We start from the raw sequence: 22,765 nt of genomic DNA on the forward strand, positions 1-22,765 counted from the left end.
GTGGATTTAAATTTAAAAAAATAATAATAGTAATTGTGAGTGTTGGGGGAAAATGTGTGTGTTTGTCAATGAATGTGACTGTGTGTGTGTCAGTGAATGTGACTGTGTGTGTCAGTGAATGTGAGGAAGTGAATGTGTGTGTCAGTGAATGTGAGTGTGTATGTCAGTGAATGTGTGTGTGTCAGTGAGTGTCTGTCAGTGAGTGTGTGTGTTTTTTTTTTTTTTTTTTTTTTGAATTCTTTATTTTTGGAAGCGCAATGTTAAGTACAGATACAAGATAAGACATATGCATTTCACAAGAAGTGTAGTCACAGGTATATGCGGAGAAGGTCAGGAGGTTGTGCGCTCTTTTTTTTTTTTTTTTTGTATGGTACGTAAGTAAGATTATACATGCAGAGAAACAAAACAAAAAACAAATGTCGCTGAGTAGTCGATTAGTACAGGATAAAATAAGTGTTGCGCTAAGTGCATGCCTAGCGTGTGTAGTACGAAGTTGTAATGTTATGCTATATGGTGTATAATTAAACAAACATGCTAAGCATATTGTAAAGTTCACACACATTAGGTAATAGCATTAGTATTTGCACGTTGTTAGAATATTAGCCAGCTGAGTTAGACGATTATACTGTCAGCGGAGACATAGTTAAAACAACTGAGAACAAGCAACGCTTAACAAATATAGATTAACCACAGGAATAACATTAAGATGCCCTCATGTTTCAGGGTTATGGTATGGTGAGGCTCTGACACGTCAAGGTACATAACATGAGTACATATGTTAAAATAGGCAGCTGATCACTAGCTATACATGCCAAGCAAGTCTGCTAACAGGTAGGTACGAGCGAATGAATAGCATAAGTTATGGTTACATGTAACATCGGAATATTCATGCTTATATTGCGTATGATCATGCTAGGGAGTAGAATTCAGAGTGGTGAGAGAGATGGGAAGTTTCATGAGGCTTACACATTGTATATGCATTTCGTGTCGTTATTCTAGGAAGGTAATACAATGCAAATCATGCTAGATTAAATGCTTGATGGGAAGTGTTGTGAGAGAAACCAGGGCTTAAACATATTAACTTTTGTTCTAGCATAGACTGATGATAGAGTCCTTGTAAACTATGCTTATCTGTATGGGAGATAGTCCTCAGCAGTCCAAGGTTGGTTATGGAGGGCCGGAGCAGCATGCTGCAGTGTCGCTCAGCAGTCACTGGGTTCCGTAGCTTGGTGCTTGAGGGAGTGGGATAGTCTTTTCACTGCCGTTGGTCCTGAGGACTTCTCCTCTGCTTGCCGCAGTGAGTTAATTGCCGCCGACCTCTTCCATTTCCGCCTTCCAATCCCTGCACAGAGCATGTTACTCCGGTGTGTGAGCCAGCTTGTTTGCACGAGACTGCGTGGTGAGTACCGCCGCCATCTTAGACTTGTGGAGTGTTGTAGTGTTCTCCAGCTCGTGACTCCCCAACAGGGCCTGCATGTGTAGTGACAGGCTTGTGGGGTTGCTGTCTCTTCGTGGTCAGCCAACACGTCCCAGGGGCAGGTTTCTGTAGTGGTCTGATGGCATTAGGTGGCTGCTTCTGCGGCAGGCGCCATTTTGCTAGCAGGTCGCACATGTGGCTGGCGTGCGGCAGCCATCTTGGCAGGTTGCCCCTGGAGAGTGTGCCGCAGCAAAGTGGTAGCTAGCAGCCCAGCTTGGCATAACAGTGGGTGTTTGTGTAGACCGGGATGACCCCCCCGGTCCAGAGGGGGGGGGGGGGGCGCCAGACGCCGGCCGGAGACCCGGGAGAGCGGCCGTCTCGTCCCGGCTCAAGCTCCATCACGCCTCGGGCCTTCTTCGGTTCACTGTAGGTGTCGGGCAGAGTCTGGAAGGGTGTCGCTTCATAGCCCATAATCTGGGGAGCATTATGGTCTGTGTATCGGGTGGTTGGGGAGTTTTAGCCTCCAGTTTGTGCCGATTTTCGGGCTCCAAAGCGGGAGCTCAGACTGAACACGTCTGATCCCGTCGGCGGTCCGGCCCCGCCCCCGAGTGTGTGTGTTTTAGTGAATGTGTGTGTGTGTGTCTGTCAGTGAGTGTCTGTGAGAGTGTGTGTCTGTCAGTAAGTGTATGCATCTGTCAGTGAGTGTATGCGTCTGTCAGTGTCTAAATGATTGTATGTGTGTCAGATTGTGTCAAATCAGTGAGTGTAGGGGGCGGGTCCTGACCACCATGGCGGAAAGTCGTGCTTTACATGAGCTCCGACACAATCTCCATCAAAAAAGGCGAAAACGACTCACACAAGCGACACAACCGGCAGTATTGAACGCCCTATGGTCGCCCACGACAAAGGGCACACAGTGGGACACTCTGCTACATACTGGGAGCCTGATGGATCCGAAAATGGCATCGCGGCCTAGTGTGCGCCGGGCGGGAGAGGCGGCCGCTCCCCTGACCCGGAGGCGTCCTGGAGCTGCTTACCGTACGAATCAACCCTGTTACCCCCCCCCCTCCCCGGACCGGCGGGGGTTATCCCGGTCCACCCTGGGATGGCCTTCCCAGATATGCCGAGAAGTGGAACGTTGTTCACAAACGGAGGCCCACCTAAAATGGCGGATCCGACACGTGCAGACGACCCAATCGACGAACCTGATATCCTCGCACGACTTAACCTCCACTTCGAAACATTCTGGAGGAAGCTGATGCATAAACTGGGCCAATCTAACCCGACCTGGCCTCCTGCTTCCCCGAAGCGACCGCAATCCATCGACCCATCGCAAAAGGTCAGGCGGCTGCGGCAACACCCAGCATCTAAGACGACCCGAGCAGGGCGCTCACGCAAACAGACCCGCCGCTACTGCAACACACGGCGGTCCGCCAGAGGCTCAACCCAGGTGCCCAAACCATCCGGGCAGAAGCGACACGTATTATGGCGCCGCCCGCAGGCACGAAGAAGGCCTACTAACCTCGCCCCGGCCCATGAACTGAGCCGCGGGCCCCACTCAGACCCACGCAGGAGCTGGGAAGGAGCTGAACCCCACATGGCAAAGCAAGGTACAGCCATTCGGCACCAACCACAGCTACGGACCCACCTAATCACACTGAGGCCCCTACAAGATGACAACCAGCGGGGATCATGGGGCTGCATGGACTCCCTAAGTCTCGCCTCACATCCACGCCAGAGGCCAACCCATAACAAGGGCATAGGCTGATAGCGGCAACACAACTTACCGCAGCTCTGTCATTCACGCTGCAAGCCCTCTATCACTGAAGGACACCGACTAACCCCTGCCGAACTCACCTGGACGCTGTCCAGTTATCAGTACCATTTGACTTTTCGTTTTTGCCTCTTTTATCGTTAATCTACTAGCCCATATACTACCTGTCTTTCCTAGAGTGCATTATGTGTTTCAAGTTTAGACTTTTCAGCATAGTGGATCATAGATCACAAATATGGGTAGTATGTCTTTATCTGGGTTTTAATTTCTTTTTGTTTACCGTACCTACTTCACCCGACTAACCAACGTGCAATGAGAACTATCCTTAGTTGATATAGCGGATAGACATATTTGCATAGCCTGGTGTTTAGCTTTTATATGCTGAGTGGGTGTACAGCGAGAGTATCTGACCTATTGTTATGTTATTGCTCAACGGATAATTCACCTTAGACGAGACCAAACCAATCCTACGATTGCCTAGCTTAACATGTCTGAGCTAATATACTAATGTTATAAAGCAGAATGCTCTTAAGTGTTTCTATATATTTTTTTTTCTCCTCCTATGTATCACGAGAGACCTGCAATTTTCTCTATGAGTAACAGAGTGCTCAATCTATGTTTATCGAAGTTACATGTATAATTATTTTAGCATGACATATTGCAAGTATGAGCAAGTTATTCCTAAGCCATGCTTATATCCAACCTGATGTCAAACCATATGTATCTATAAAACAAAAAAAAGTGCATTGTTCATCTAATCCCCCCTGTAACTAATGTCCTGAAACATGCATATGAATTGCCGTTGGGGTACCATATGTAAACCTGTGATTGATATATGCACTGCAAAAATAAAGAATTAAAAAAAAAAATCAGTGAGTGTATGTGTGTGTATGTCAGTATATGTGAGAGTGTGTGCTGGTCTGTGAGTGTGTGTCTGTCAGTCAAAATGTGTGTAAGTTAACAGGAAGAGGTGTGGCCTTGACAGGAAGGGGCGGGTACATTTAAATTAGGATTTAAAAATACACCGCTGCCTGTACTCAGTCTGACAGGAAACTGCTCGCTGAGAGCAATGAGCGGCTTCTTGTCAGATCGGGTGCAGGAAACAGAAGATCCTCCACCAAGGTCCACTTATCCACGCTACATGAAGGTAAACATGTGGGACAAAGAGACCATAAAGGGATGGTGGGTGCAAAGAGACACACTGAGGGTCTTGGGGTCGGGGGGGGGAACATGAAGACACACAGAGGGCTGGAGGGGACAAAGAGACACACAGAGAGGTTGGGAGGACACAGAAACACACAGAGGGGCTGGGGAAGGGGAAAGAGAGTCACACAAAGGTGTTGGGGGAGAATGAGACCCACAAAGTTGGCAATTTTTGTTTTTTGGGGTGGGGTGTAAGTTGCTGGCCTTGCCTATGGCACAAATAGTCTAGCACTGGCTCTGGTTATATGTCCATATGGAGCTTCATAGATAAGGAATTTGCTGAACTGCCGATCAGCCTAAATTCGGAAGAACTGCCCTTTGGCTGAAACCGAATGTACAAGTCTAATATCTCCTACCACCAATAGTTGCTGACATAGGATAAAAAAAAGAGAAAAGCCCAATTAATTGAAGCCTCTGCCAACATGTGATGACAGCAGACAGTCAGAACCTGGGATTTCAATGTTGGAGCTGAATATTTCCCAGCATTCCACTGTTCAGTGAACAGTAAGTGTAATGGGTCGATGAACTACCTGGTGATACAATATACAAAGTATCCACAGAAGAATTCTGTGGTTAGAAATGATGTATTCAATTTCAATAAAAATTAAAAGGAATAGGGAAGCACATTCCCTTTGCCCAGAAATCTTATTGCCCAGTGCAGAAGGTGCATATTTAAACATTTAAATGTCTCTGACATGCCCCATAGCAAAATCCCAGACTAATGGGAAATTGGGAATGTCCGACACGATTCAGGACTGTTGGCAATTATGTAATTGTATAGACTAAAATATATACCAACCTGCTGATTTTTTTCAACCTTCTATGTGATTGGCGGCTGCAGTGTGTTACATGCTAATCCATGTGAGATGCTGTACACACCATGTGTAGTTTTACCACTCTGGTAAATATTGGAGATGACAAATTAGGATAAGTATAATAAAAAGTTTCTATAGATCTTCCGAGAGATTAAAATCCTTCCAGTAAATATGGGGTAGATGTAATGTCAGCCAATTCTGACATTAATCAATACATACTCAATCTGCTTCTGAATAATTCTGCTTCATAAAAAATGGGGCTTAGAATGACTGGGTGGTCCCAATACGTCTTGGAAAAATCACCCTTAACCCTCAGAATGGTTAAACGTACAGTTAAATACAGCATGTAATATAACTGTAACCAGAGCGTCATTGGATACATAAATCTATAGTTTACAGCTTCCAATATAAAGATCTCTTTCATGTGAAGCTGATCTCATTTCCTTTTGGTTGAGAAGATAATGCCTTGTTATAAGGTCGTTCTGAGTGTAGAGGTTTGTCTGCAAAGGTCTGTCTTACGTTATGTCAAAACAGAGCGGAAAAGTACCATAAGAATGGTTAACAGAATATATGCGGTTTGTGATCTTTAAAGTTATATTTTATTTCTTGCCGAATTATTTTTTAAACATTTTTATACAGACGTGGGGTGCAAATGTAAAGCATATATGTGGTACAATAAAGATTCATACAAGAAGTGAAAATAATAATATACATAATAACAAAGATAATAAAATACTAATAACCCTTTGAAGGGACATTATAGGCACACAGATCACTACATCTCAATGCAAGGTAACCTGCAATGTAAAACAAGGCCATTGTAGAGAAGACAGCCACTAGAGGAGCTTCAGGCACTTCCACAGAGTTTAACTCCATGACACGACGGTGGAGATCCTCACACTTTGCTTGCTAGGAAAGCATAGATTCAAGGCCTAATGCACACACAGCGCTCACTGCTTATGCGAATTTGGTTCCCCAATAGCTGTGACGTTGCAGGAGGAGGAGACCGATACAGTGGAAATGGCCATCGGCAGTGGAATCAGCTAAGTGAACTAAATGATTTTTGCCCAATTTATGACTGGCATGGTAGGGAGGCTGCTGGGGCATAGTTACACTTTAGTGTTGGGAGCTCCCGCCCCCCGCCCGGTCCAGTCGCTGCAGCTCCCTTAGCAACGTAGTCCAGCCATGGGTACCAGGTCAGCGCACACTTGTCAGCTCGTCCCTGCAGCGAGGCCGTCATCATTTCCATGTTGTAGATGTCTTCCACCCTAGCGATCCATTGCCCAAGGGAGGGCACTGTCGTGTTTTTCCAGTGTGTGGGGATAAGCGTTTTGGCCGCCGTGAGCAGGTGTATAGTGAGCCCTTTTTTGTATGCCTTCAGAGGCGTATGCGTATGGTTAAGTAACATCGTCAGGGGTTGCAGAGGTAGCTCGGTGTCCGTGAATTCTTTTATGATGCGATTTATCTTTTGCCAGTACGGGGCTATGCGTGGGCAAGTCCACCAGATGTGGTAGGCCGTGCCCTTCTCGGTTCCGCATCTCCAACAGTCGTCGGGGATCGTGTCATGAATGTGCTTTAAGATGTCCGGGGATACGCCTAAAATTTTAAATCGTCGGCAATTAACCAGAGAATTTTACGTCAAGACAGTCTGCTCACATCTAAAATTTGCCCTTCTATTGTCAATTTCAGAAAATTCACACTTTTGTGAAAAGCTTTCGTAAAAAAACAGCTTAAAAGGTCCCCATAATGTCAGAAATAAAAACGTGTATTCCTGACAATATCCCTCTAAAACCGTGGTTTAGGTGGTTGGCTCCCCTTAGAAATTGGCTTACTCATCTCTTTTTCCAGCGCCTTGCTGGAAGGGGCTCTTCGCATCTGGCCCTGGCCCTGATCCACCTCCTTAGCTGACATAATCAGAATTGACGATCTCAGCCAATGACAATGCTTTCCCATAGGAAAGCATAGGATTGGCTGAGATCGTCAACTCTGATATCAGCCAAGGAGACGGGGGCAGAGACAAACACCAGCTTGGCCAACCAATGCATCTCTATGGAGAAAGTTCAGCGTCTCCATTCCGAGTGTGGAGATGCTGAATGTCACGCTGTGCAGCACTCACCCAGAAAGCACCTCTAGCAGCCATCTGAGGAGTGGCCACTAGAGGTGTTACTTGGCAGTAATAAAAACACTGCCTAACCTAAACACTCTGAAAAGACAGTGTTTACATTAAAAAGCCTGCAGGGACTGACTATACTCACCAGAACAACTACATTAAGCTGAAGTTGTTCTGGTGACTGTAGTGTCCCTTTAAGATCTGACTATAGGCTTTCAAAAATCAATGATTTTAGTCTTTGTAGTCGGGTTTTCACTTCATTACAATTCATTGTTTAGCAAATGAACCACTGACTGTTTTGCTATCCATTCTAAGAGATGTTGGTGAATGACATAATAGGGTTACATTGTTGTCTGCCCTCAGGTAGAACGCTAAAGGTCACTTGATTGTCTACAAAAAGGGATAATTATTATCTAATGTTTATGTAATTAAAGCTTCCACCTTGCTTTGTTCTGAATGCGGAGCAGCAGATTGTTTTTAAGGAAGCTTGTACCTTTATATATTTCGTGTTTTTTTTTGTTTGTTTTTTTACTAAGGTGAGAATTCAAATTTAATTTCAGTTTTAAAGGGATATTCCAGACCACTAAAGCACTTTGGCTTGCTGAAAAGCTTTATGTGTGAAAAGTTTGTCATTTTTTTCACTTAACAAAAAGTGCAGCATTTAATAGAAATTTACACTTTTATAAATTAACCTGGTTACACCCCCTTGGCTTTCAAGCAGACAATTGGCCCCGTTACTTCCAGCTTTGGTTAGCTCAGTGACGCTAAACTCAAGAGGCAGCAATTGTCCAGAGCACCTGCCTTGCAAAGACTTCTCATTGAGTTGCATTGGGCAGTCTGTGATTGGACAGCCTCAGAAAGTCTGGGTGGGGTTAGAAGGGAAGGGTTTGAAAAGGTTGCAGACAAGAGAACTGCAGGTTTTGCAGGAGGTATAAACCACAATGAACAATGCACAAATATGACATGCTGTCATTTGGGATACATCTTCTAAACAGTGATTTTTATTTACTTTGTATTTGGGCAATGGAGTGACCCTTTAAGTCCAGAGTAGCCGAACTGGTAGCATAAGAGATTTTTTTTCAGCTCGGCAATTTGACCTTTTATTTGTAATTCATTCTGAATTCTCACTTTAGTGAATAACCTTGTTCAGCTCAGTAACATTTAAAGTTTGATTATTTTAGCCTGAATGTTTATTTGTATTGAACTCACTATTAAGTGAATAATCTATCAAATGTTCATTGAACTGCAGAGCTGGAAACCGAGCTTTAAATGATTTAGATATGTAGATGCAGACAATGTGTTTGTGGTGGTCACTATAACTAGACATTTCTTGCTGGAAGTGAAAAAAAAATGAAAATGCATGCACGTACGTATGCCTGTCTCTATTGCTTGTGTGTCCCGCATTCAGCCTTTTTTCAACAATTTTAGCTTTAAGTGCTCCATTTTCCTCCCCCCCAACCCAAAAAGTATTTTTTTTTACTAAAGTAAGAATTGTCAGGAATTCTAAATAAATTTCAAATTCAAACCAACAATGGCCAATCTGGAAACATTCTCCAAGTCAGCCATGCTTCCATTTCAGCTATTTATTTATTTAAATTTGAAATTCACTTTAAATTCCCTACAATTCTAACTTTATAGAATAATCTTTGTAATCCCTCCTGCTTCTTTCAGCATTATTATCTCCTCTCGGTTCCTCATCTCCTCAACATTACTCCATCATATTAGAAATTCTCACCACCACTCCAGCTTCCATATTTATTTCGAGACTCCCATCAGATCTCCAGTCTTCCCATTTCGTCTCAAGCTTCCTAATTTTATTTATCCGTGACTAGGTCTGGCCTTTGCGTTGCTAGGCAGCCAACACAGCATTTTACATGGTGATATTGCTGCTCACAGCGGGTGGCGCCGGGTTGCTGTAGTTTACCGTGATGGCGTGTGTATGTGCATGCTCAAGGGAGTGGGGCAAGTTGGAAAAACACATCATTTTATTCATTTCCTCCCCAGAGATGGAGACGGTTGAGGGGAGGGGACAAGCCAAAGAGGACAACTCATTGCTGGTCAAGACAGGTAGCTAGCAGGCAGCTATTGCCAGGAGAGCGTAATGACCAAGCCTGATTAATCACCTGTAGCTATGTTCCTTTCCAAGCTGTGCGGCAACAAAGATTGCAAAAGACTACGCCCATCTCAAAATCTCAGGTAAATGTTCTGTATTACATAAAATATTGTTCAAGAGATAGAACTATTAAAGTACTTAAAATAAAAAATCAATAAATGTCGCAAAGCACATAACACACTAATGGTGACTGGGATGGATTAACTCTGGGAAACATGGAGAGAGGGTGACTGTGCAGTCTAAGCTTTGTGCCCTGTTTTGTTATTGGTTTTGTAGTTTTCTCGATGCACTTACTTGGGAAAAAAAAGTGTCATTACAGCACACCCGGACACTTTATGTTTCGGGATTGTATAATATGTTAGTATATTAGTTTGACAGTTATTGTTTAACACTTGGGTTTGTTTACTGTGATTTTATTTAATAATTATTTTTATATAGTGCTTACAAGTTTAAGAACCGAGTAAAAAAATTGTATTTTCTTGAAAATTTTATGTTAAGAATGGCAGGTTTTGCATGGTGGAAAATATTGGAGATGTGGCCAGTGAAGAGCTCTGTGAAGATTTATTGCAGATGGTGGCTGAAGGCCTATGGCTGGCCCTGTCTTTAGCTCCACCATCTTATCTTCAGGATTATTTTCATGCCCGTAATGCCATTTTATCTCCATTCCTAGAATGCATCTCCAGCAACTCCTCTTATTGTCTCTGCAGACCTTAATTTCATCCCCGGCACCTCCCCTTTCTTCATCTCCAGTTCCAGCAAACCCAGTAATCTCCACCATTCCACTCTCATTTACAAACACCCTATTTGATCTTTAGCTTCCCTAATTACAAAACAAGAATCTTGTAAAGTCTTCAGTCATTCAGGCAGCTTTTATTCCATAGTACACTTTGTTTGTATCACTGCCTGATCGACTAGCGTTTGTTTCACTGTGGTGTATGTATGAGCCATGTCGGATTCCTTGCTTTTAAACTATTATTAAAAGTTACATTTATTTTATACTAAACTCCCCTTTGTCCTTTTTGTTCCTTGTGCCATGCAGTAGTTTGTTCTATTTGTACTTCAAATTGGGTTACCCCCACATGGGGAGTTTAGTTTGGTGACCCTTTCCGTGGTGGCCGCCTGTCAGTCCTATCTTTTTGGCAGTCAGACGACCACCCCATTTTTACAAATAGATTCCTAATCTGGTTTATGTGTGGTATTTATTTCATAATAACCTTAAAACCATGCTTATCCCTTCCCATCTTTCCACGCTGTGTGTGTGGATACAGCAGGGCTCTCCAAACATTGCTGAACTACATATTTCATGATTCTCTGGCTATTTAATTGTAAGAATCTTGGGAGTTGTAGTTCAACAACATCTGGATGGCCAGAGTTTAGAGAACCCTGGGTTAGAGTGATATATGCTACAAAGGTGGTTAAAATGATAAGTGCTGTGAATGTGATACATGCTATACGTGTGCTGTGTGAGTTAGCCAGAATTGTACTGTGGAAGTGTGTTTTTATACTGATACAAGCTGTCCTGGTGCTGTGAGGTATAATGTAAATGTCTTGCGTGCACTTGATGGACGCTGTGAAATCGACGCATGTGGTTTGAGTGTCTAAACAACACGTCCATTTAATAGTCTCAGAGACTCTGAGCTCCAACTTGTCTTTTGGGAAGTGTTGGGGTACTGTGTCGACATTAACTGTCCACAGCTCTGTACTAATGGACATTACAGAAGATTTATTTCCACATTTTGTAAAGAAGAGCTTTTCTACATACGTTGGATAACGTTGTTGGACAACGTTGTCCTGAAAAAGGTTAGAATGTGAAAAAATGTACTGTATTGTATAGACCAGTTTTCTTTTCATGGTGGTTTACCAACCCCATGCCATTAACAAGATGCTGGATGGAGACAGAATGCTTTCAATAATTCACAAGTTAATAAGAATAGTTTTTTACAGAAACATTTAAAGCAAAATATGATTTTAATTCAGACTTTTTATGTGTACAGAAAATTTGCTGTAAGCAGCCGTAAAGGCCAAATTAAGCAGTGTCAAACACCACAATGTTTCCAGCGTTTACACTGTAGTTCTGTTTAAGTTAGGTAAGGGGTCTGTCCAAGCACCCAGGCACTTTTGAGGTACTGTAACCCTATGCTGTCCCGTTAAGTGGATACAAAAATGTATCCTTCTGGACCACATTTCAGATCAGCAACGGACAAAGCCCCTTATCCAATGACTGCCCTTTTCTGGTTTAGGATATCTACCTTATGTTGTGTGTGCACTAAACGGGCTGTATATCGTCAAACAGGGCTAATCATTTAAAGGGGACCTGGCACCCAGACCACTTCATTGAGCTGAAGTGGTCTGGGTGCCTATAGTGGTCCTTTAAATGAGAATGGTTGGGAATGCAAATTTATTTCAAAGTCAATTTAAAAATTTAGACCAAATTAGCTGAAATGGAAGCATATTTAAAAAAAAATCAGCTATTTTGAATTTAAATTTGAAATTCATTTTGCATTCACTATGAATTACCAACAACTCTCCCATTGCTAAATAACCCTGTTAGTTCTTTCTTTTACACTATATTTTAGTGTTGTCTTATGTGCCCCAAATGATCTGATGAAAGCCCTGCCATTTAATGTACATTGTACGATTACAAGACAATCAATAAAAACTAAATAATTCTTTACAGAACACACACAACATGCAAATACATTTGCACTAGGTCACACATAGAGTCAAATATATGACTCACATTTTATTTAAAAAAAACCTGATGCTTTCAAACAGGTGAAAAAAATGTAACCGCAAGTGAACACAGAAGAAATTTATTTAAAACATCACTATGAACATGCAGATAAAACACAATGTAACTGAATGTTGTTTAAAATAGACCAAGCTTCACACTGCCAGCTCTGCACGACGATAAAAGTCCACTTTCCAGGAGTTCCAGCACTTCCTTCTTCACCTGAGATGAAACACGGAGAAAGGAGAGGTTTTGTATGAAACATATAAAGATCGTGCCTTTTAATGTTATTGATTGGAAAAAAAAACTAATCTGCAGACCATCTAACTAGGAAACGCGTATCCTCAAACTTACTGTGAAACCCATATTATACATCTTTTTTATATGGCTATAAGCAATTAAATCTCAGGGTGTCTCAGATCAATGCTCTCCTCTTGCCCCAAATTGGACGTGTGGAATTTCTTACAAGCTGCAGGACCTTGTGGGTATCACATCGTGCTGCAGAGTATGGTATGCTTACCCACCCCAAATACTGCCCTGTTCTGGGGTGACGGAGAACATTTTATAACCGGTACTAAACTATTAATATGCACCTAATATATATCGGTTTACATATTTAATATTATTTATGTAAAAAAATTACGTCAATATTTGGATTGCAAAATTGTTCCAGGTGGGTTCCTTTAAGACACTACAATAAACAAGCCAACACCAGCCCTTACCTCTGGAATATCCACCATTCTCCTTAACTTCTGATCCCTCCAGTTCCAGTCCAGCACCAGGTATTTCAGGCACTCCAAGCTTAGCCCGTCTAGTAAAAGATTTAAAAAAATAAAAAGAAGTGTGTGTAATTTATATAAAGGAATTGTATGGGCATTTGCTTGGGGCTATGGTGGCTACTGCAGTAAATCCGATTTTAACAGCTGGTGCAGAAACATAAAAGAAAACCTCAAGGCATTTAATGAACATTTACTTTAGGTAAGCTAACACATTGTGACTTATTTGCTTCTAAGATTAGATATTACTTTATTTTTATATTAATTATAATAGATACTGCAGAATATACATAATTTTAACTGCATCCTTAAAGTGGCACTGTCATGGCCAAATCCCGTTTTTTTTTTTTTTAACCCCCCTCCCGACTCCACTACATCTAATTGTCCCCATAGTTACCCCCAAATGCCCATCTTACCTATTTTCTAATCTTTATTTTCTGCCCACTCCCTGTGGGACACATCATCTGCCTACACTAGATAGCGCTGTGAAATTCCCAAACATGCCCAGTTAAACACTTGGGCTTTCGAACGGGAATTTCATCTATTCATTAATTCGTCAGAAAGACAAATAAATTAATTGAAATTTCAAATGAATGAACGAAGACCTCTTGGAAAAATTGATTTTTATTTGGCCCTTTTTGGGGGCTGAAAAAAGAAAGCTTTTCGAAAAAAGAAGACATCAAATGGTAAGTTTGTTTTATTTACAGGTATTTAGTTTTATTGTACCCCCCTTACTATTTTTAGGGTGAGGGGAGCAGGTAGGAATTTTTTTTTGGGTTGGGGGGGTAACCTACCCCATTTTCATTTAGGGGCCCCACCTGCCACTCATGGGTGGGGAACAGGGGACACACGCTAGGTCCCCCCTTCAGTTTCATATCCCAATTCAATTTCATAGCCCCCACTTGCGATATCACGAGTAGGGGCATAGTTTACTAATACTAAGTAATCTTTACTTAGTATTAGTAAATGTGGCTGAAAGACCAATTTAAGTCTTTCAGCCTTTTGGTAGATAGCTCCCTGATACCGTGGGAATTAGGGAGTTATTTACTAAGCAGCTGCAAGATGCAGCCGCAGCATAAATCGGATTGCAATTTCATTCATTCAAATGGAATTCCGATCCGAACAAAGTCCTGAATTGCGTCCTAACATGAATGGAGAAACTGTTCTCATTCTGGAAGGATGAAATTTGGTAGTTTCGCCGGCGTTCTGTCTAAGTGACAGGACGGTCGGGAATACTGACAGGAAGCATCGCAAGATCACGGAGGAAAGGTAAGAATTGTGGGAAAATTTCTCTGACCACAGGAAACGGAACACACTTTGCTCCTCCACTGGTCAGAGAGGGTCAGATGTAGGAAACCTCCGTAAGACAAATAGTCCCTACTTTGTCTTATGTTTTAAAGAAAACTAGAGTAGACATGAAGAAATGAATAACAGATCCTGACAGAGGGAGAGAAGAGGAATCGATTGGGGAAAGGCAAGTTCGGCATGACAGTGCCGCTTTAAATCCCACTATAGCCTAAAGCACTTAATAAACAGACCGAACAAGTGAAAGAATTAAAACAATGTGTGCTAGAGCAGAAAACAAAACAGGACCTTTATTAACCCCTTACTGACCAATACTGGCCTGTGTCATCACGACCATCTAGTCCTCAAGGATCCCATTTTAAAATTGAACTTCCTACTCATTTAACCCCTTAAGGACCAAACTTCTGGAATAAAAGGGAATCATGACATGTCACACATGTCATGTGTCCTTAAGGGGTTAAAGAGAGCAAGATTATTTAGAGTTGTGGGTGCTCAATAAGCAGAAAGATCCATGATGACATAAGGTCTTTAAGGAGTAGATTGTGATGACAGCAAAGAATGTAAGTGGTCCTTAATGGGTTAAGGAGATGCACATACCTTGTTCAATCAGGGCTTTGATCCTTCCCGGAGTCCCCACGCCTATGTGGATGACATTTTTTTCCAACTGTTTTATGTGATCTTGTATCTGTAGGACAGTGAGGCACGGTTAAACACACAGGTTCACTTTATATCTATGGGTTTATTCAATAAACTGATTCAGATTCTGAAGAAGAGATTTGAAACTTTTGTGCAAAAATATCAGAGTTTTAAAAATCACAATGTTGATTTTTTTATTTAGGCGATATGTTTGCCGTATACGTGTCAAATCTACACAAATGTACAGCTTTAGTGAAACACTCCATCGTTATAATAAAGTATTGTTCTATTTTGTTCTTCATTGCACATACCTTAATGTGCTTTGCAAACAGTTTCAGAACTTTTGTGCCACCTCTGAAAGCATTTATTAGTCTAATGGAGAAGACACAGGCATTAATAAAAAAAACAGCCAGACTACCTAAGCAAGAAAAAAACCAAAAACCTGTAAAATGGGTTATTTGCCATGGTCTAAAAGCCGTTGGTGATTATTGATGAACCTAAATTGAGCTTACCCAATTTGGGGCAATGTGGACATTTCATATTCCAGCTATTCATTTAATGCTGAATTGTAGTAAATTGAAGACTGAATTGCAAAGTGTAGGTAAAAATAGAAAACGTGGGAAAACAATATTCAACTCAACCATTGTCACAGTTTGGCTAATTAAGCATAAATTTAGCAATTCAGTTTTCAAATCACTACAATTCTGTGTTTAGTGAATACATCTCAAAGTAGAAATTTAGGCAATTATGAAACATACATGTCCCTGAATCCAGCAAAGCAATCCTTCTGCAATTTGAAGTTAAACTCACCCCCAAAACAGACACACATTATTAACAGGGATATTTATTAAAATGAGAGTTGCCAGGAATTTAAAATTACTTCAAAGAGAATATTAAACTTAAAGGGGCGCTATAGGCACCCAGACCACCTTGCTCATTGAAGTGGTTTGGGTGCAGTGTACCCAGGTCACTTAACCCTGCAGAGGTCATTATTGCAGTTTTTAAGAAACTGCAATAATTAGCTTTGTGGATTACCTCCACCTCTAGTGGTTGTCTACCAAAGTTTTCTCATATTAGGGATCGGGGTCTTAAAACGTATATATAAGTTACAGAATAAACTTACTTAATGAGTTCCAGAGTGCGATGGGCTGAACTGCACACAACCAGGAGCAGGATGGATTTCTTCTCCGTATGTTTTTTTGATAATTTTGCCCATTTTGGGCAGCCTGAAATTGGAAAAATAGGTTTTATTTTTTTTAACATATTTCATACTATAATATAATTTACAAAAGTATGACAGGATTCACAATAACATCCTCTGATTGATGTTTTCCTATGAGGACCATTTGATTGGACATGTCAGAGAAGGACATATCTCCTCTATGATGTCACAGGAGGAGGAGGAGAGTAAAACATAAGCAAAACATATATTTGATTAACCCCTTAACACCGCAGCCAAATGTACAAGTTGTGAACGAAACAAAACGTAAACAAAACCTGGCATTTGCGCTATATGTCTGTCCAACCGTAATTCACCTCTTTCATATTAAATGCACCCCCCCTTATTATATATCATTTTATTCAGGGGAAACAGGGCTTTCATTTAATATCAAATATTTAGCTATGAAACATAATTTAATATGAAAAAAATGGGAGAAAATAAGATTTTTTTTGATTTTTTTCGTTCTACATGACATTTTAACTGTTAATGTCATAATACTGTTTGCTTTTACTGCAATAAAATACACATATTTGTATTCAGCAAAGTCTCACGTGTAAAACAGTACCCCCTATGTACAGGTTTTATGGTGTTTTGGGAAGTTACAGGGTCAAATATAGCGTGTTACATTTGAATTTGAAATTCGCCAGATTGGTTACGTTGCCTTTGAGACTGTATAGTAGCCCAGGAAATAAATTTACACCCATAATGGCATACCATTTGCAATAGTAGACGACCCAAGGTATTGCAAATAAGCGATGTCCAGTCTTTTTTAGTAGCCATTTGGTCACAAACACTGGCCAAAGTTAGCGTTCGTATTTGTTTGTGTGTGAAAAATGCAAAAAACGCCAATTTTGGCCAGTGTTTGTGACTAAGTGGCTACTAAAAAAGACTGGACATACCCCATTTGCAATACCTTTGGTTGTCTACTATTGCAAATGGTATGCCATCATAGGGGTAATTTTCATTCTTGGGCTACCATAGGGTCATAAAGGCAACGTAAGCAATCTGGCGAATTTTAATGTGAAAAAAATTAAACACAAGCATTATATTTGACGCTGTAATTTTTGAAAACACCATAAAACCTGTACATGAGGGGTACTGTTGTACTCAGGAGACTTCGCTGAACACAAATATTTGTGTTTCAAAACAGTAAAAAGTATTGCAGCAATAATATCGTCCCTGTAAGTGCTGTTTGTGCGTGAAAAATGCAAAAAACGTCACTTTTACTGGCGATATCATGGTTGTAATACATTTTACTGTTTTGAAACACTAATATTTGTGTTCAGCGAAGTCTCCCGAGTAAAACAGTACCCCCCATGTACAGGTTTTATGGTGTCTTGGAAAGTTATAGGGTTAAATATAGTGCTAGCAAATTAAATTCCCTATACTTTCGGCATGGGTGGTCAGGCAGGTCCCGCTAATTGTAATTAATTAGGATACCTAATTATGTAAAATTATTACATAAATATATGTGTAGAATTAATATATGTATATATATACATATGTGTATATATACGTATATATATATATATTTTTTTTTTAATATTTTTATTTATATATAGGTATATATATAGTGATATATACGTATATATTTATGTATATAGATATATATATTATTTCGTTCTACGTGTATTTTGATATAAATATATATATATTAATATCACAATACAGTTAGAACGAAATAAAACACATCTATATATTTTTTAATATTTTATTTTTAATTATTTATTTTATTTTATTTTATTACGTATTTACATATTTATTTTTTTTATATTATTTATAAATATATATATAACAATAATTATATATATATTTAATCAGTATCAGTCTACGTGTAATTTGATATTAATATATATATATATATATATATATATATATTAATATTTAAATACACGTCGTGTATGTGTAAATGTGTGTGTATGTGTATATATATATATATATACTTAGATCATATATATATAATATATATGATCTAAGTATATTTTATTTGTAACTGTCATTTTTTTTATTTCTTTTTTTAACTAATATTTTATTTTTTTTACAGGACAGGGGGCAGAGACAGTGTCAGCCAGTGATGTCACATCACTGGCTGACACACAGGATCAGTGATCACAGTGACTGTCTGTCACTGTGATCACCTCCTGCAGATTGGGTAATTGACCACAGGGGGGAGTGCCTGGGTGGTACAAGCACTCCCCCCTTCCAATCTGCAGGGGGATCACTGTGCCAGTTACATGTGTCAGCCAATAGGCTGACACATGTAACACTGATCGCAGTGACAGGCTGTCACTGCGATCAGAGCGCTCTGAGATCGCAGTGACAGCCTGTCACTGCGATCTCAGACCTAGCAGATCGCGGTCACTGACCCCAGGGGGACTGCCTGGGGGGCCAGGTAAGTCCCCCGACCGCGATCTGCAGAAGGGGAAAGCCGCCGGCCGCATGTGTCAGCCGATTTGAAATCGGCTGACACATGCTTAATACTGGTCGCAGTGACAGCCTGTCACTGCGATCAGAGACTGCAGATCGCGGTCACCGGCCACAGGGGGGGTTGCCTGGGGGGCCAGGCATCCCCCCCGACCGCGATCTGCAGCGGGCGATTAGCGCCGGCCACGTGGGCGGCCATTATGGCGAGGACGTACTATTACGCCCGCCGGCGTTTAGAGCCGGTTCCTGCAGGGCGTAATAGTACGTCCTCCGGATTTAAGGGGTTAAAGGACCACTATAGGCACCCAGACCACTTCAGCTCAATGAAGTGGTCTGGGTACCAGGTCAATCTAGGGTTAACCCTGCAGCTGAAAACATAGCAGTTTGTTCACATTAGGGTTAATCCAGCCTCTAGTGGCTGTCTCATTGACAGCCGCTAGAGGCGCTTCCGCGCTTCTCACTGTGAAAATCACAGTGAGAAGATGCTGCCGTCCATAGCAAAGCACTGAGAAATGCTTTCCTATGGGCGGTATGAAAGCGTGCGCGGCTCTTGCCGCGCATGCGCATTCAACACTGACGTCCGAAGAGGGAGGAAATGTCCCTATCGCCGAGGGAGAATGGTAAGTGTTTAACCCCTCCTGAGCCCGGTGGGGGGGGACCCAAATACCCTATAGTGCCAGGAAAACGAGTTTGTTTTCCTGGCACTATAGTGGTCCTTTAATTTTAATGGCAAACCGGGGGTACGCCTGTATTTAATCAAGCACAGGGACACTTAACGCGATAGGAATACAGGTTCCTTTAAGGCACAAATAGAGAAGAGGTGTGTTGAAGTTGAGAAAGAATTGGATGTAATGAAAAGCAAAACCCAGTAAGGACAATATTTGGATTGAAAACATTAATAATTAGAGGTAACATTAGAAAAATATAAAAGACTAATAGGAGTTTTAGAGATAGATGCATACATAAAGAGGTAGTAAAACTGCTGTTCTGCATAATGACTGGCAAAGGACTTTGGATATTGTATTATCATATTGTCATAATACTATATTACGGATCATCAGTGAGAACAGTCCTGATTTTAAGGATTTTCCTAAAACAATTCATATAAGTCATCAAAGGCCATTCTATATTTCATTTGAAGTGTTTGCATCTGTAAAAATTCATAGTATACTTACTTTGATTGAGGTAAGAAGAAAGAGTATGGGTTAAGTCATTGGGTTTAACAAAACAGGTATCTGAAAAAAATAAATCAAATCAATAACTAATTAGATTTTAAGCTTTAGAATTCATCATGTTAAATAAATACATTAAAAAAGAATGTGGACCTAAAATATAAATGTCTACATCTATATTATATTAGTAGGATCGTCCTACAATGGGTGACATATATTTGCTTTAAAACAGATTTTCACTAAAATAAAATTCCATTTAATCTGCTTCTACAATTACTTATTCCCACAAGAAGGCAAACCGCATACATCAGGTGCCCAAAAGGTAGAAGGTAGATCCCCAGATGTTGTAAAACTACAGCTTCCATGATGCTTTGCATGCCTTTAATATAGCAAAGCATCATGGATGATGTAGTTTTAAAACATCTAGGGATCTACCTTTGGGCAACCTTGACATATCATAGGCAGAGGAGAACAAAATGGAGGCGCCTCTTGGTATGGATTGGCATGGCTAAGGCAGAGTGTAATCTCCGTATTAGTTATAATCTCAGCGGGTGATTTATACTATTGCGGTCTACAAAGATATAGGATCCTTGCTCAAGGTTATAAATAAATGTAAAAAATATTGTTTTCTTTGCAGAATTCCTGCTTTAAGTAGTGTATTTATTATAAGCAATTTCCTAAAACGGACTCAAAATAATTGGGAGAAAAGAGCATCTTTCTCGATTATCATCACTAGTTCAGTTACTGAGCCTGGAGATTTTCTTCAATTCTCAATTTGATTACGTTACATGAGATATTATACGGTCTACAAAATCTAGGACGAGTATTTTAAAATAAACCAACTAGTATTTTAAAGCAAAGCACCCTTTAATTAAACAAAAAAAATAAAACAAAAAAACATAAGGCAAAATATATCAGGAAGATCTCACTAGCAAACATATAGATTGCTGAGAGACGACACGTGACCAGTTTTTGCACCGCTTTAGAAAGAATAGGGGATGTACCCCGCAGCTAATTGAAATCTACGCAGATACGAATTGACGGAGACGGACATCTAGAGCCCTTAGCTTTCTTACATGTCCAACACTAAGACATGTACAAGTAAACTAGGTCATATTACTAGGGCAAGAGCACTATACTATGAACACATCATGGACCCCCTATAGCATCAGACTAAAAATAAATGTACAGAGGAGAATAATTGCCCTTGCATTTAAAAAAATAAAATAAAAATTAATTTTGTCTGTGTTCACAGAAAAACTATAAATAACATACATATGTATAGATATACAAACTTCAGACAGATATATAAACAGATACAGTGAGGGTAAGATAAAAAGTCAGATGGACAGATTGGAAAGATAAAACAGACAGACAGAATACAAACATATGCATAACCAAAGATAAATGGTAAGATTTTGCTCTGTACAGTTCAAGCAAAGTTTAAACCAACAGACTTTATGAGTTTGAAAGAATAGAGCTAGGAAGGCCATACTTATAGCTCAACCACACAACAGTGCGGTCTCTATTATTGCAGATTTTTCTTTTTAATGACATTTTTTCTACATTTTCTGTGGTTTGATATGTTTACAAAGAAATATTGTGAAACCAAAGAAACGAATTACTGATGAGTTGCTAAAATTTCGAGAGGATCATATTCCAACTTGAATCCAACCCAATGTGCAATATGAGCTTATGGAAATATTTCTGCTCATTGATGTGTTAACATTCCACTGGTAGAATTCCGTTAACTAAGTACACGTGACCTCCGTACCTGCTAATTTAAGTTCCTCCAGTTCAATCACTGACCGCGTTTTGCTAAAATGTTGTAGCAGAAGGTTCTGAAGATCTTCTGGTGTCCCGGCTTTTGGAGCAGATGTTGCAAGAACATCAGTGATTGTCTTCTAAAACAACAGTGTTAACGTTTCAGTTATACCAGCTCTGTCACATTATGTAGTTCAGGAATGCAGTGGTCATTTAACTCATGTAAGGGAACGCATATACTGAAGTTAGAGGTTTAACTTGGTAACAAGTCTAAATTTTGATGGCAACATTGTATTATAAACGGATTTAATCTAATTGTATTGAGGTATTTTCTGTCCCCCCCCCCCCTCCTATTTTTCGAAGACCCCAGATGGTGAATGCTCAGCTTGTTTTCCAGTGGTCATGGGCGAAAAAGTAGTTTTTACTTACCTGAACCTGTCCCTCGCAGTCCATCCAGTTCCTGGAGCTTCATCTACCAGGAGTGGACATCAGACCTGTACTCGCAGACATAAGCGAGAATTCAACACTGATGTCTATGGAGGAACCAGCACGGCCACAGAATCCTCCGTAGAAAAAGCCCTTTTTCCAATAGTCCCGCCTTTTGTCAAGCATAGGAAAAACACATAAGACAAAAGGCGCAGACGACAGATGTTATTTTTGTGCAACATTGACATTAGGCAGTCCGGAATAGGTATGCTAATATTGCTCTGTGTACAATGTTTCATAGAGATCCCTTCCTCCATGACCATTTCTAAAAGCTGAAGTGGTCATTGGGGGTGCAGAAACCCTTTAACCCCTTAAGGACCAAACTTCTGGAATAAAAGTGAATCATGACATGTCATACATGTCATGTGTCCTTAAGGGGTTAAGGAGATGAATCTAGTTTGATCACATCTGGACTTTTACTTCTCTGGAATTTGCCCAGAACTTGAATTTACTTCTCTGCATCCTGATTTACAGAAGAATGTTTGGACGGCAACCTGCGAAGCATTCACGGCTCATATTATCTAAAAGTAAGCAGAGTCTTCCTGCCAAACTATCTAAACGTTAAATTTCCTTTAATGATGTTTTAAATAATGCAAGTCCTAGCAATCAGACAGGTTAAATTGACCTACATGCCAAAACTCCTTAAACATTACTATGTACAATACAGTACGTGTATATCAAGTCCCATCAATTGTAATTTATATAAAATGGGCTCCCTGTATCTGAGAGGCTATATGCAGTATGCAAGTGGGATGCGAAGTACAGAGACTGGAAAGCAGAGACGGGCACAGCTTGTTTTGTTAGAGGAATGTATCAG

At 40.5% G+C, this 22,765-nt stretch overlaps 1 protein-coding gene across 2 annotated transcripts in view; it reads right to left on the reverse strand.

The window, feature by feature from the left end:
- Positions 1 to 12,229: 12,229 nt before the first annotated feature.
- CMSS1 (cms1 ribosomal small subunit homolog) overlaps positions 12,230 to 22,765 on the reverse strand; it is a 292,216-nt gene continuing 281,680 nt past the window's right edge. For both annotated transcript variants that reach the window (XM_063448931.1, XM_063448922.1), the window contains exons 4-10: positions 21,473 to 21,602; positions 19,702 to 19,761; positions 16,004 to 16,106; positions 15,192 to 15,252; positions 14,842 to 14,929; positions 12,886 to 12,974; positions 12,230 to 12,385 (exon numbers count right to left, since the gene is read on the reverse strand). In XM_063448931.1, coding sequence (XP_063305001.1) covers positions 12,302 to 12,385; positions 12,886 to 12,974; positions 14,842 to 14,929; positions 15,192 to 15,252; positions 16,004 to 16,106; positions 19,702 to 19,761; positions 21,473 to 21,602 — 615 coding nt within the window. In that variant the 3' untranslated portion in view covers positions 12,230 to 12,301. The remainder of the gene's footprint in view (positions 12,386 to 12,885; positions 12,975 to 14,841; positions 14,930 to 15,191; positions 15,253 to 16,003; positions 16,107 to 19,701; positions 19,762 to 21,472; positions 21,603 to 22,765) is intronic.

The sequence above is a fragment of the Pelobates fuscus genome, chromosome 1 (genome assembly GCF_036172605.1).
Source record: "Pelobates fuscus isolate aPelFus1 chromosome 1, aPelFus1.pri, whole genome shotgun sequence".
Classification (NCBI taxonomy): Eukaryota; Metazoa; Chordata; class Amphibia; order Anura; family Pelobatidae; genus Pelobates; species Pelobates fuscus.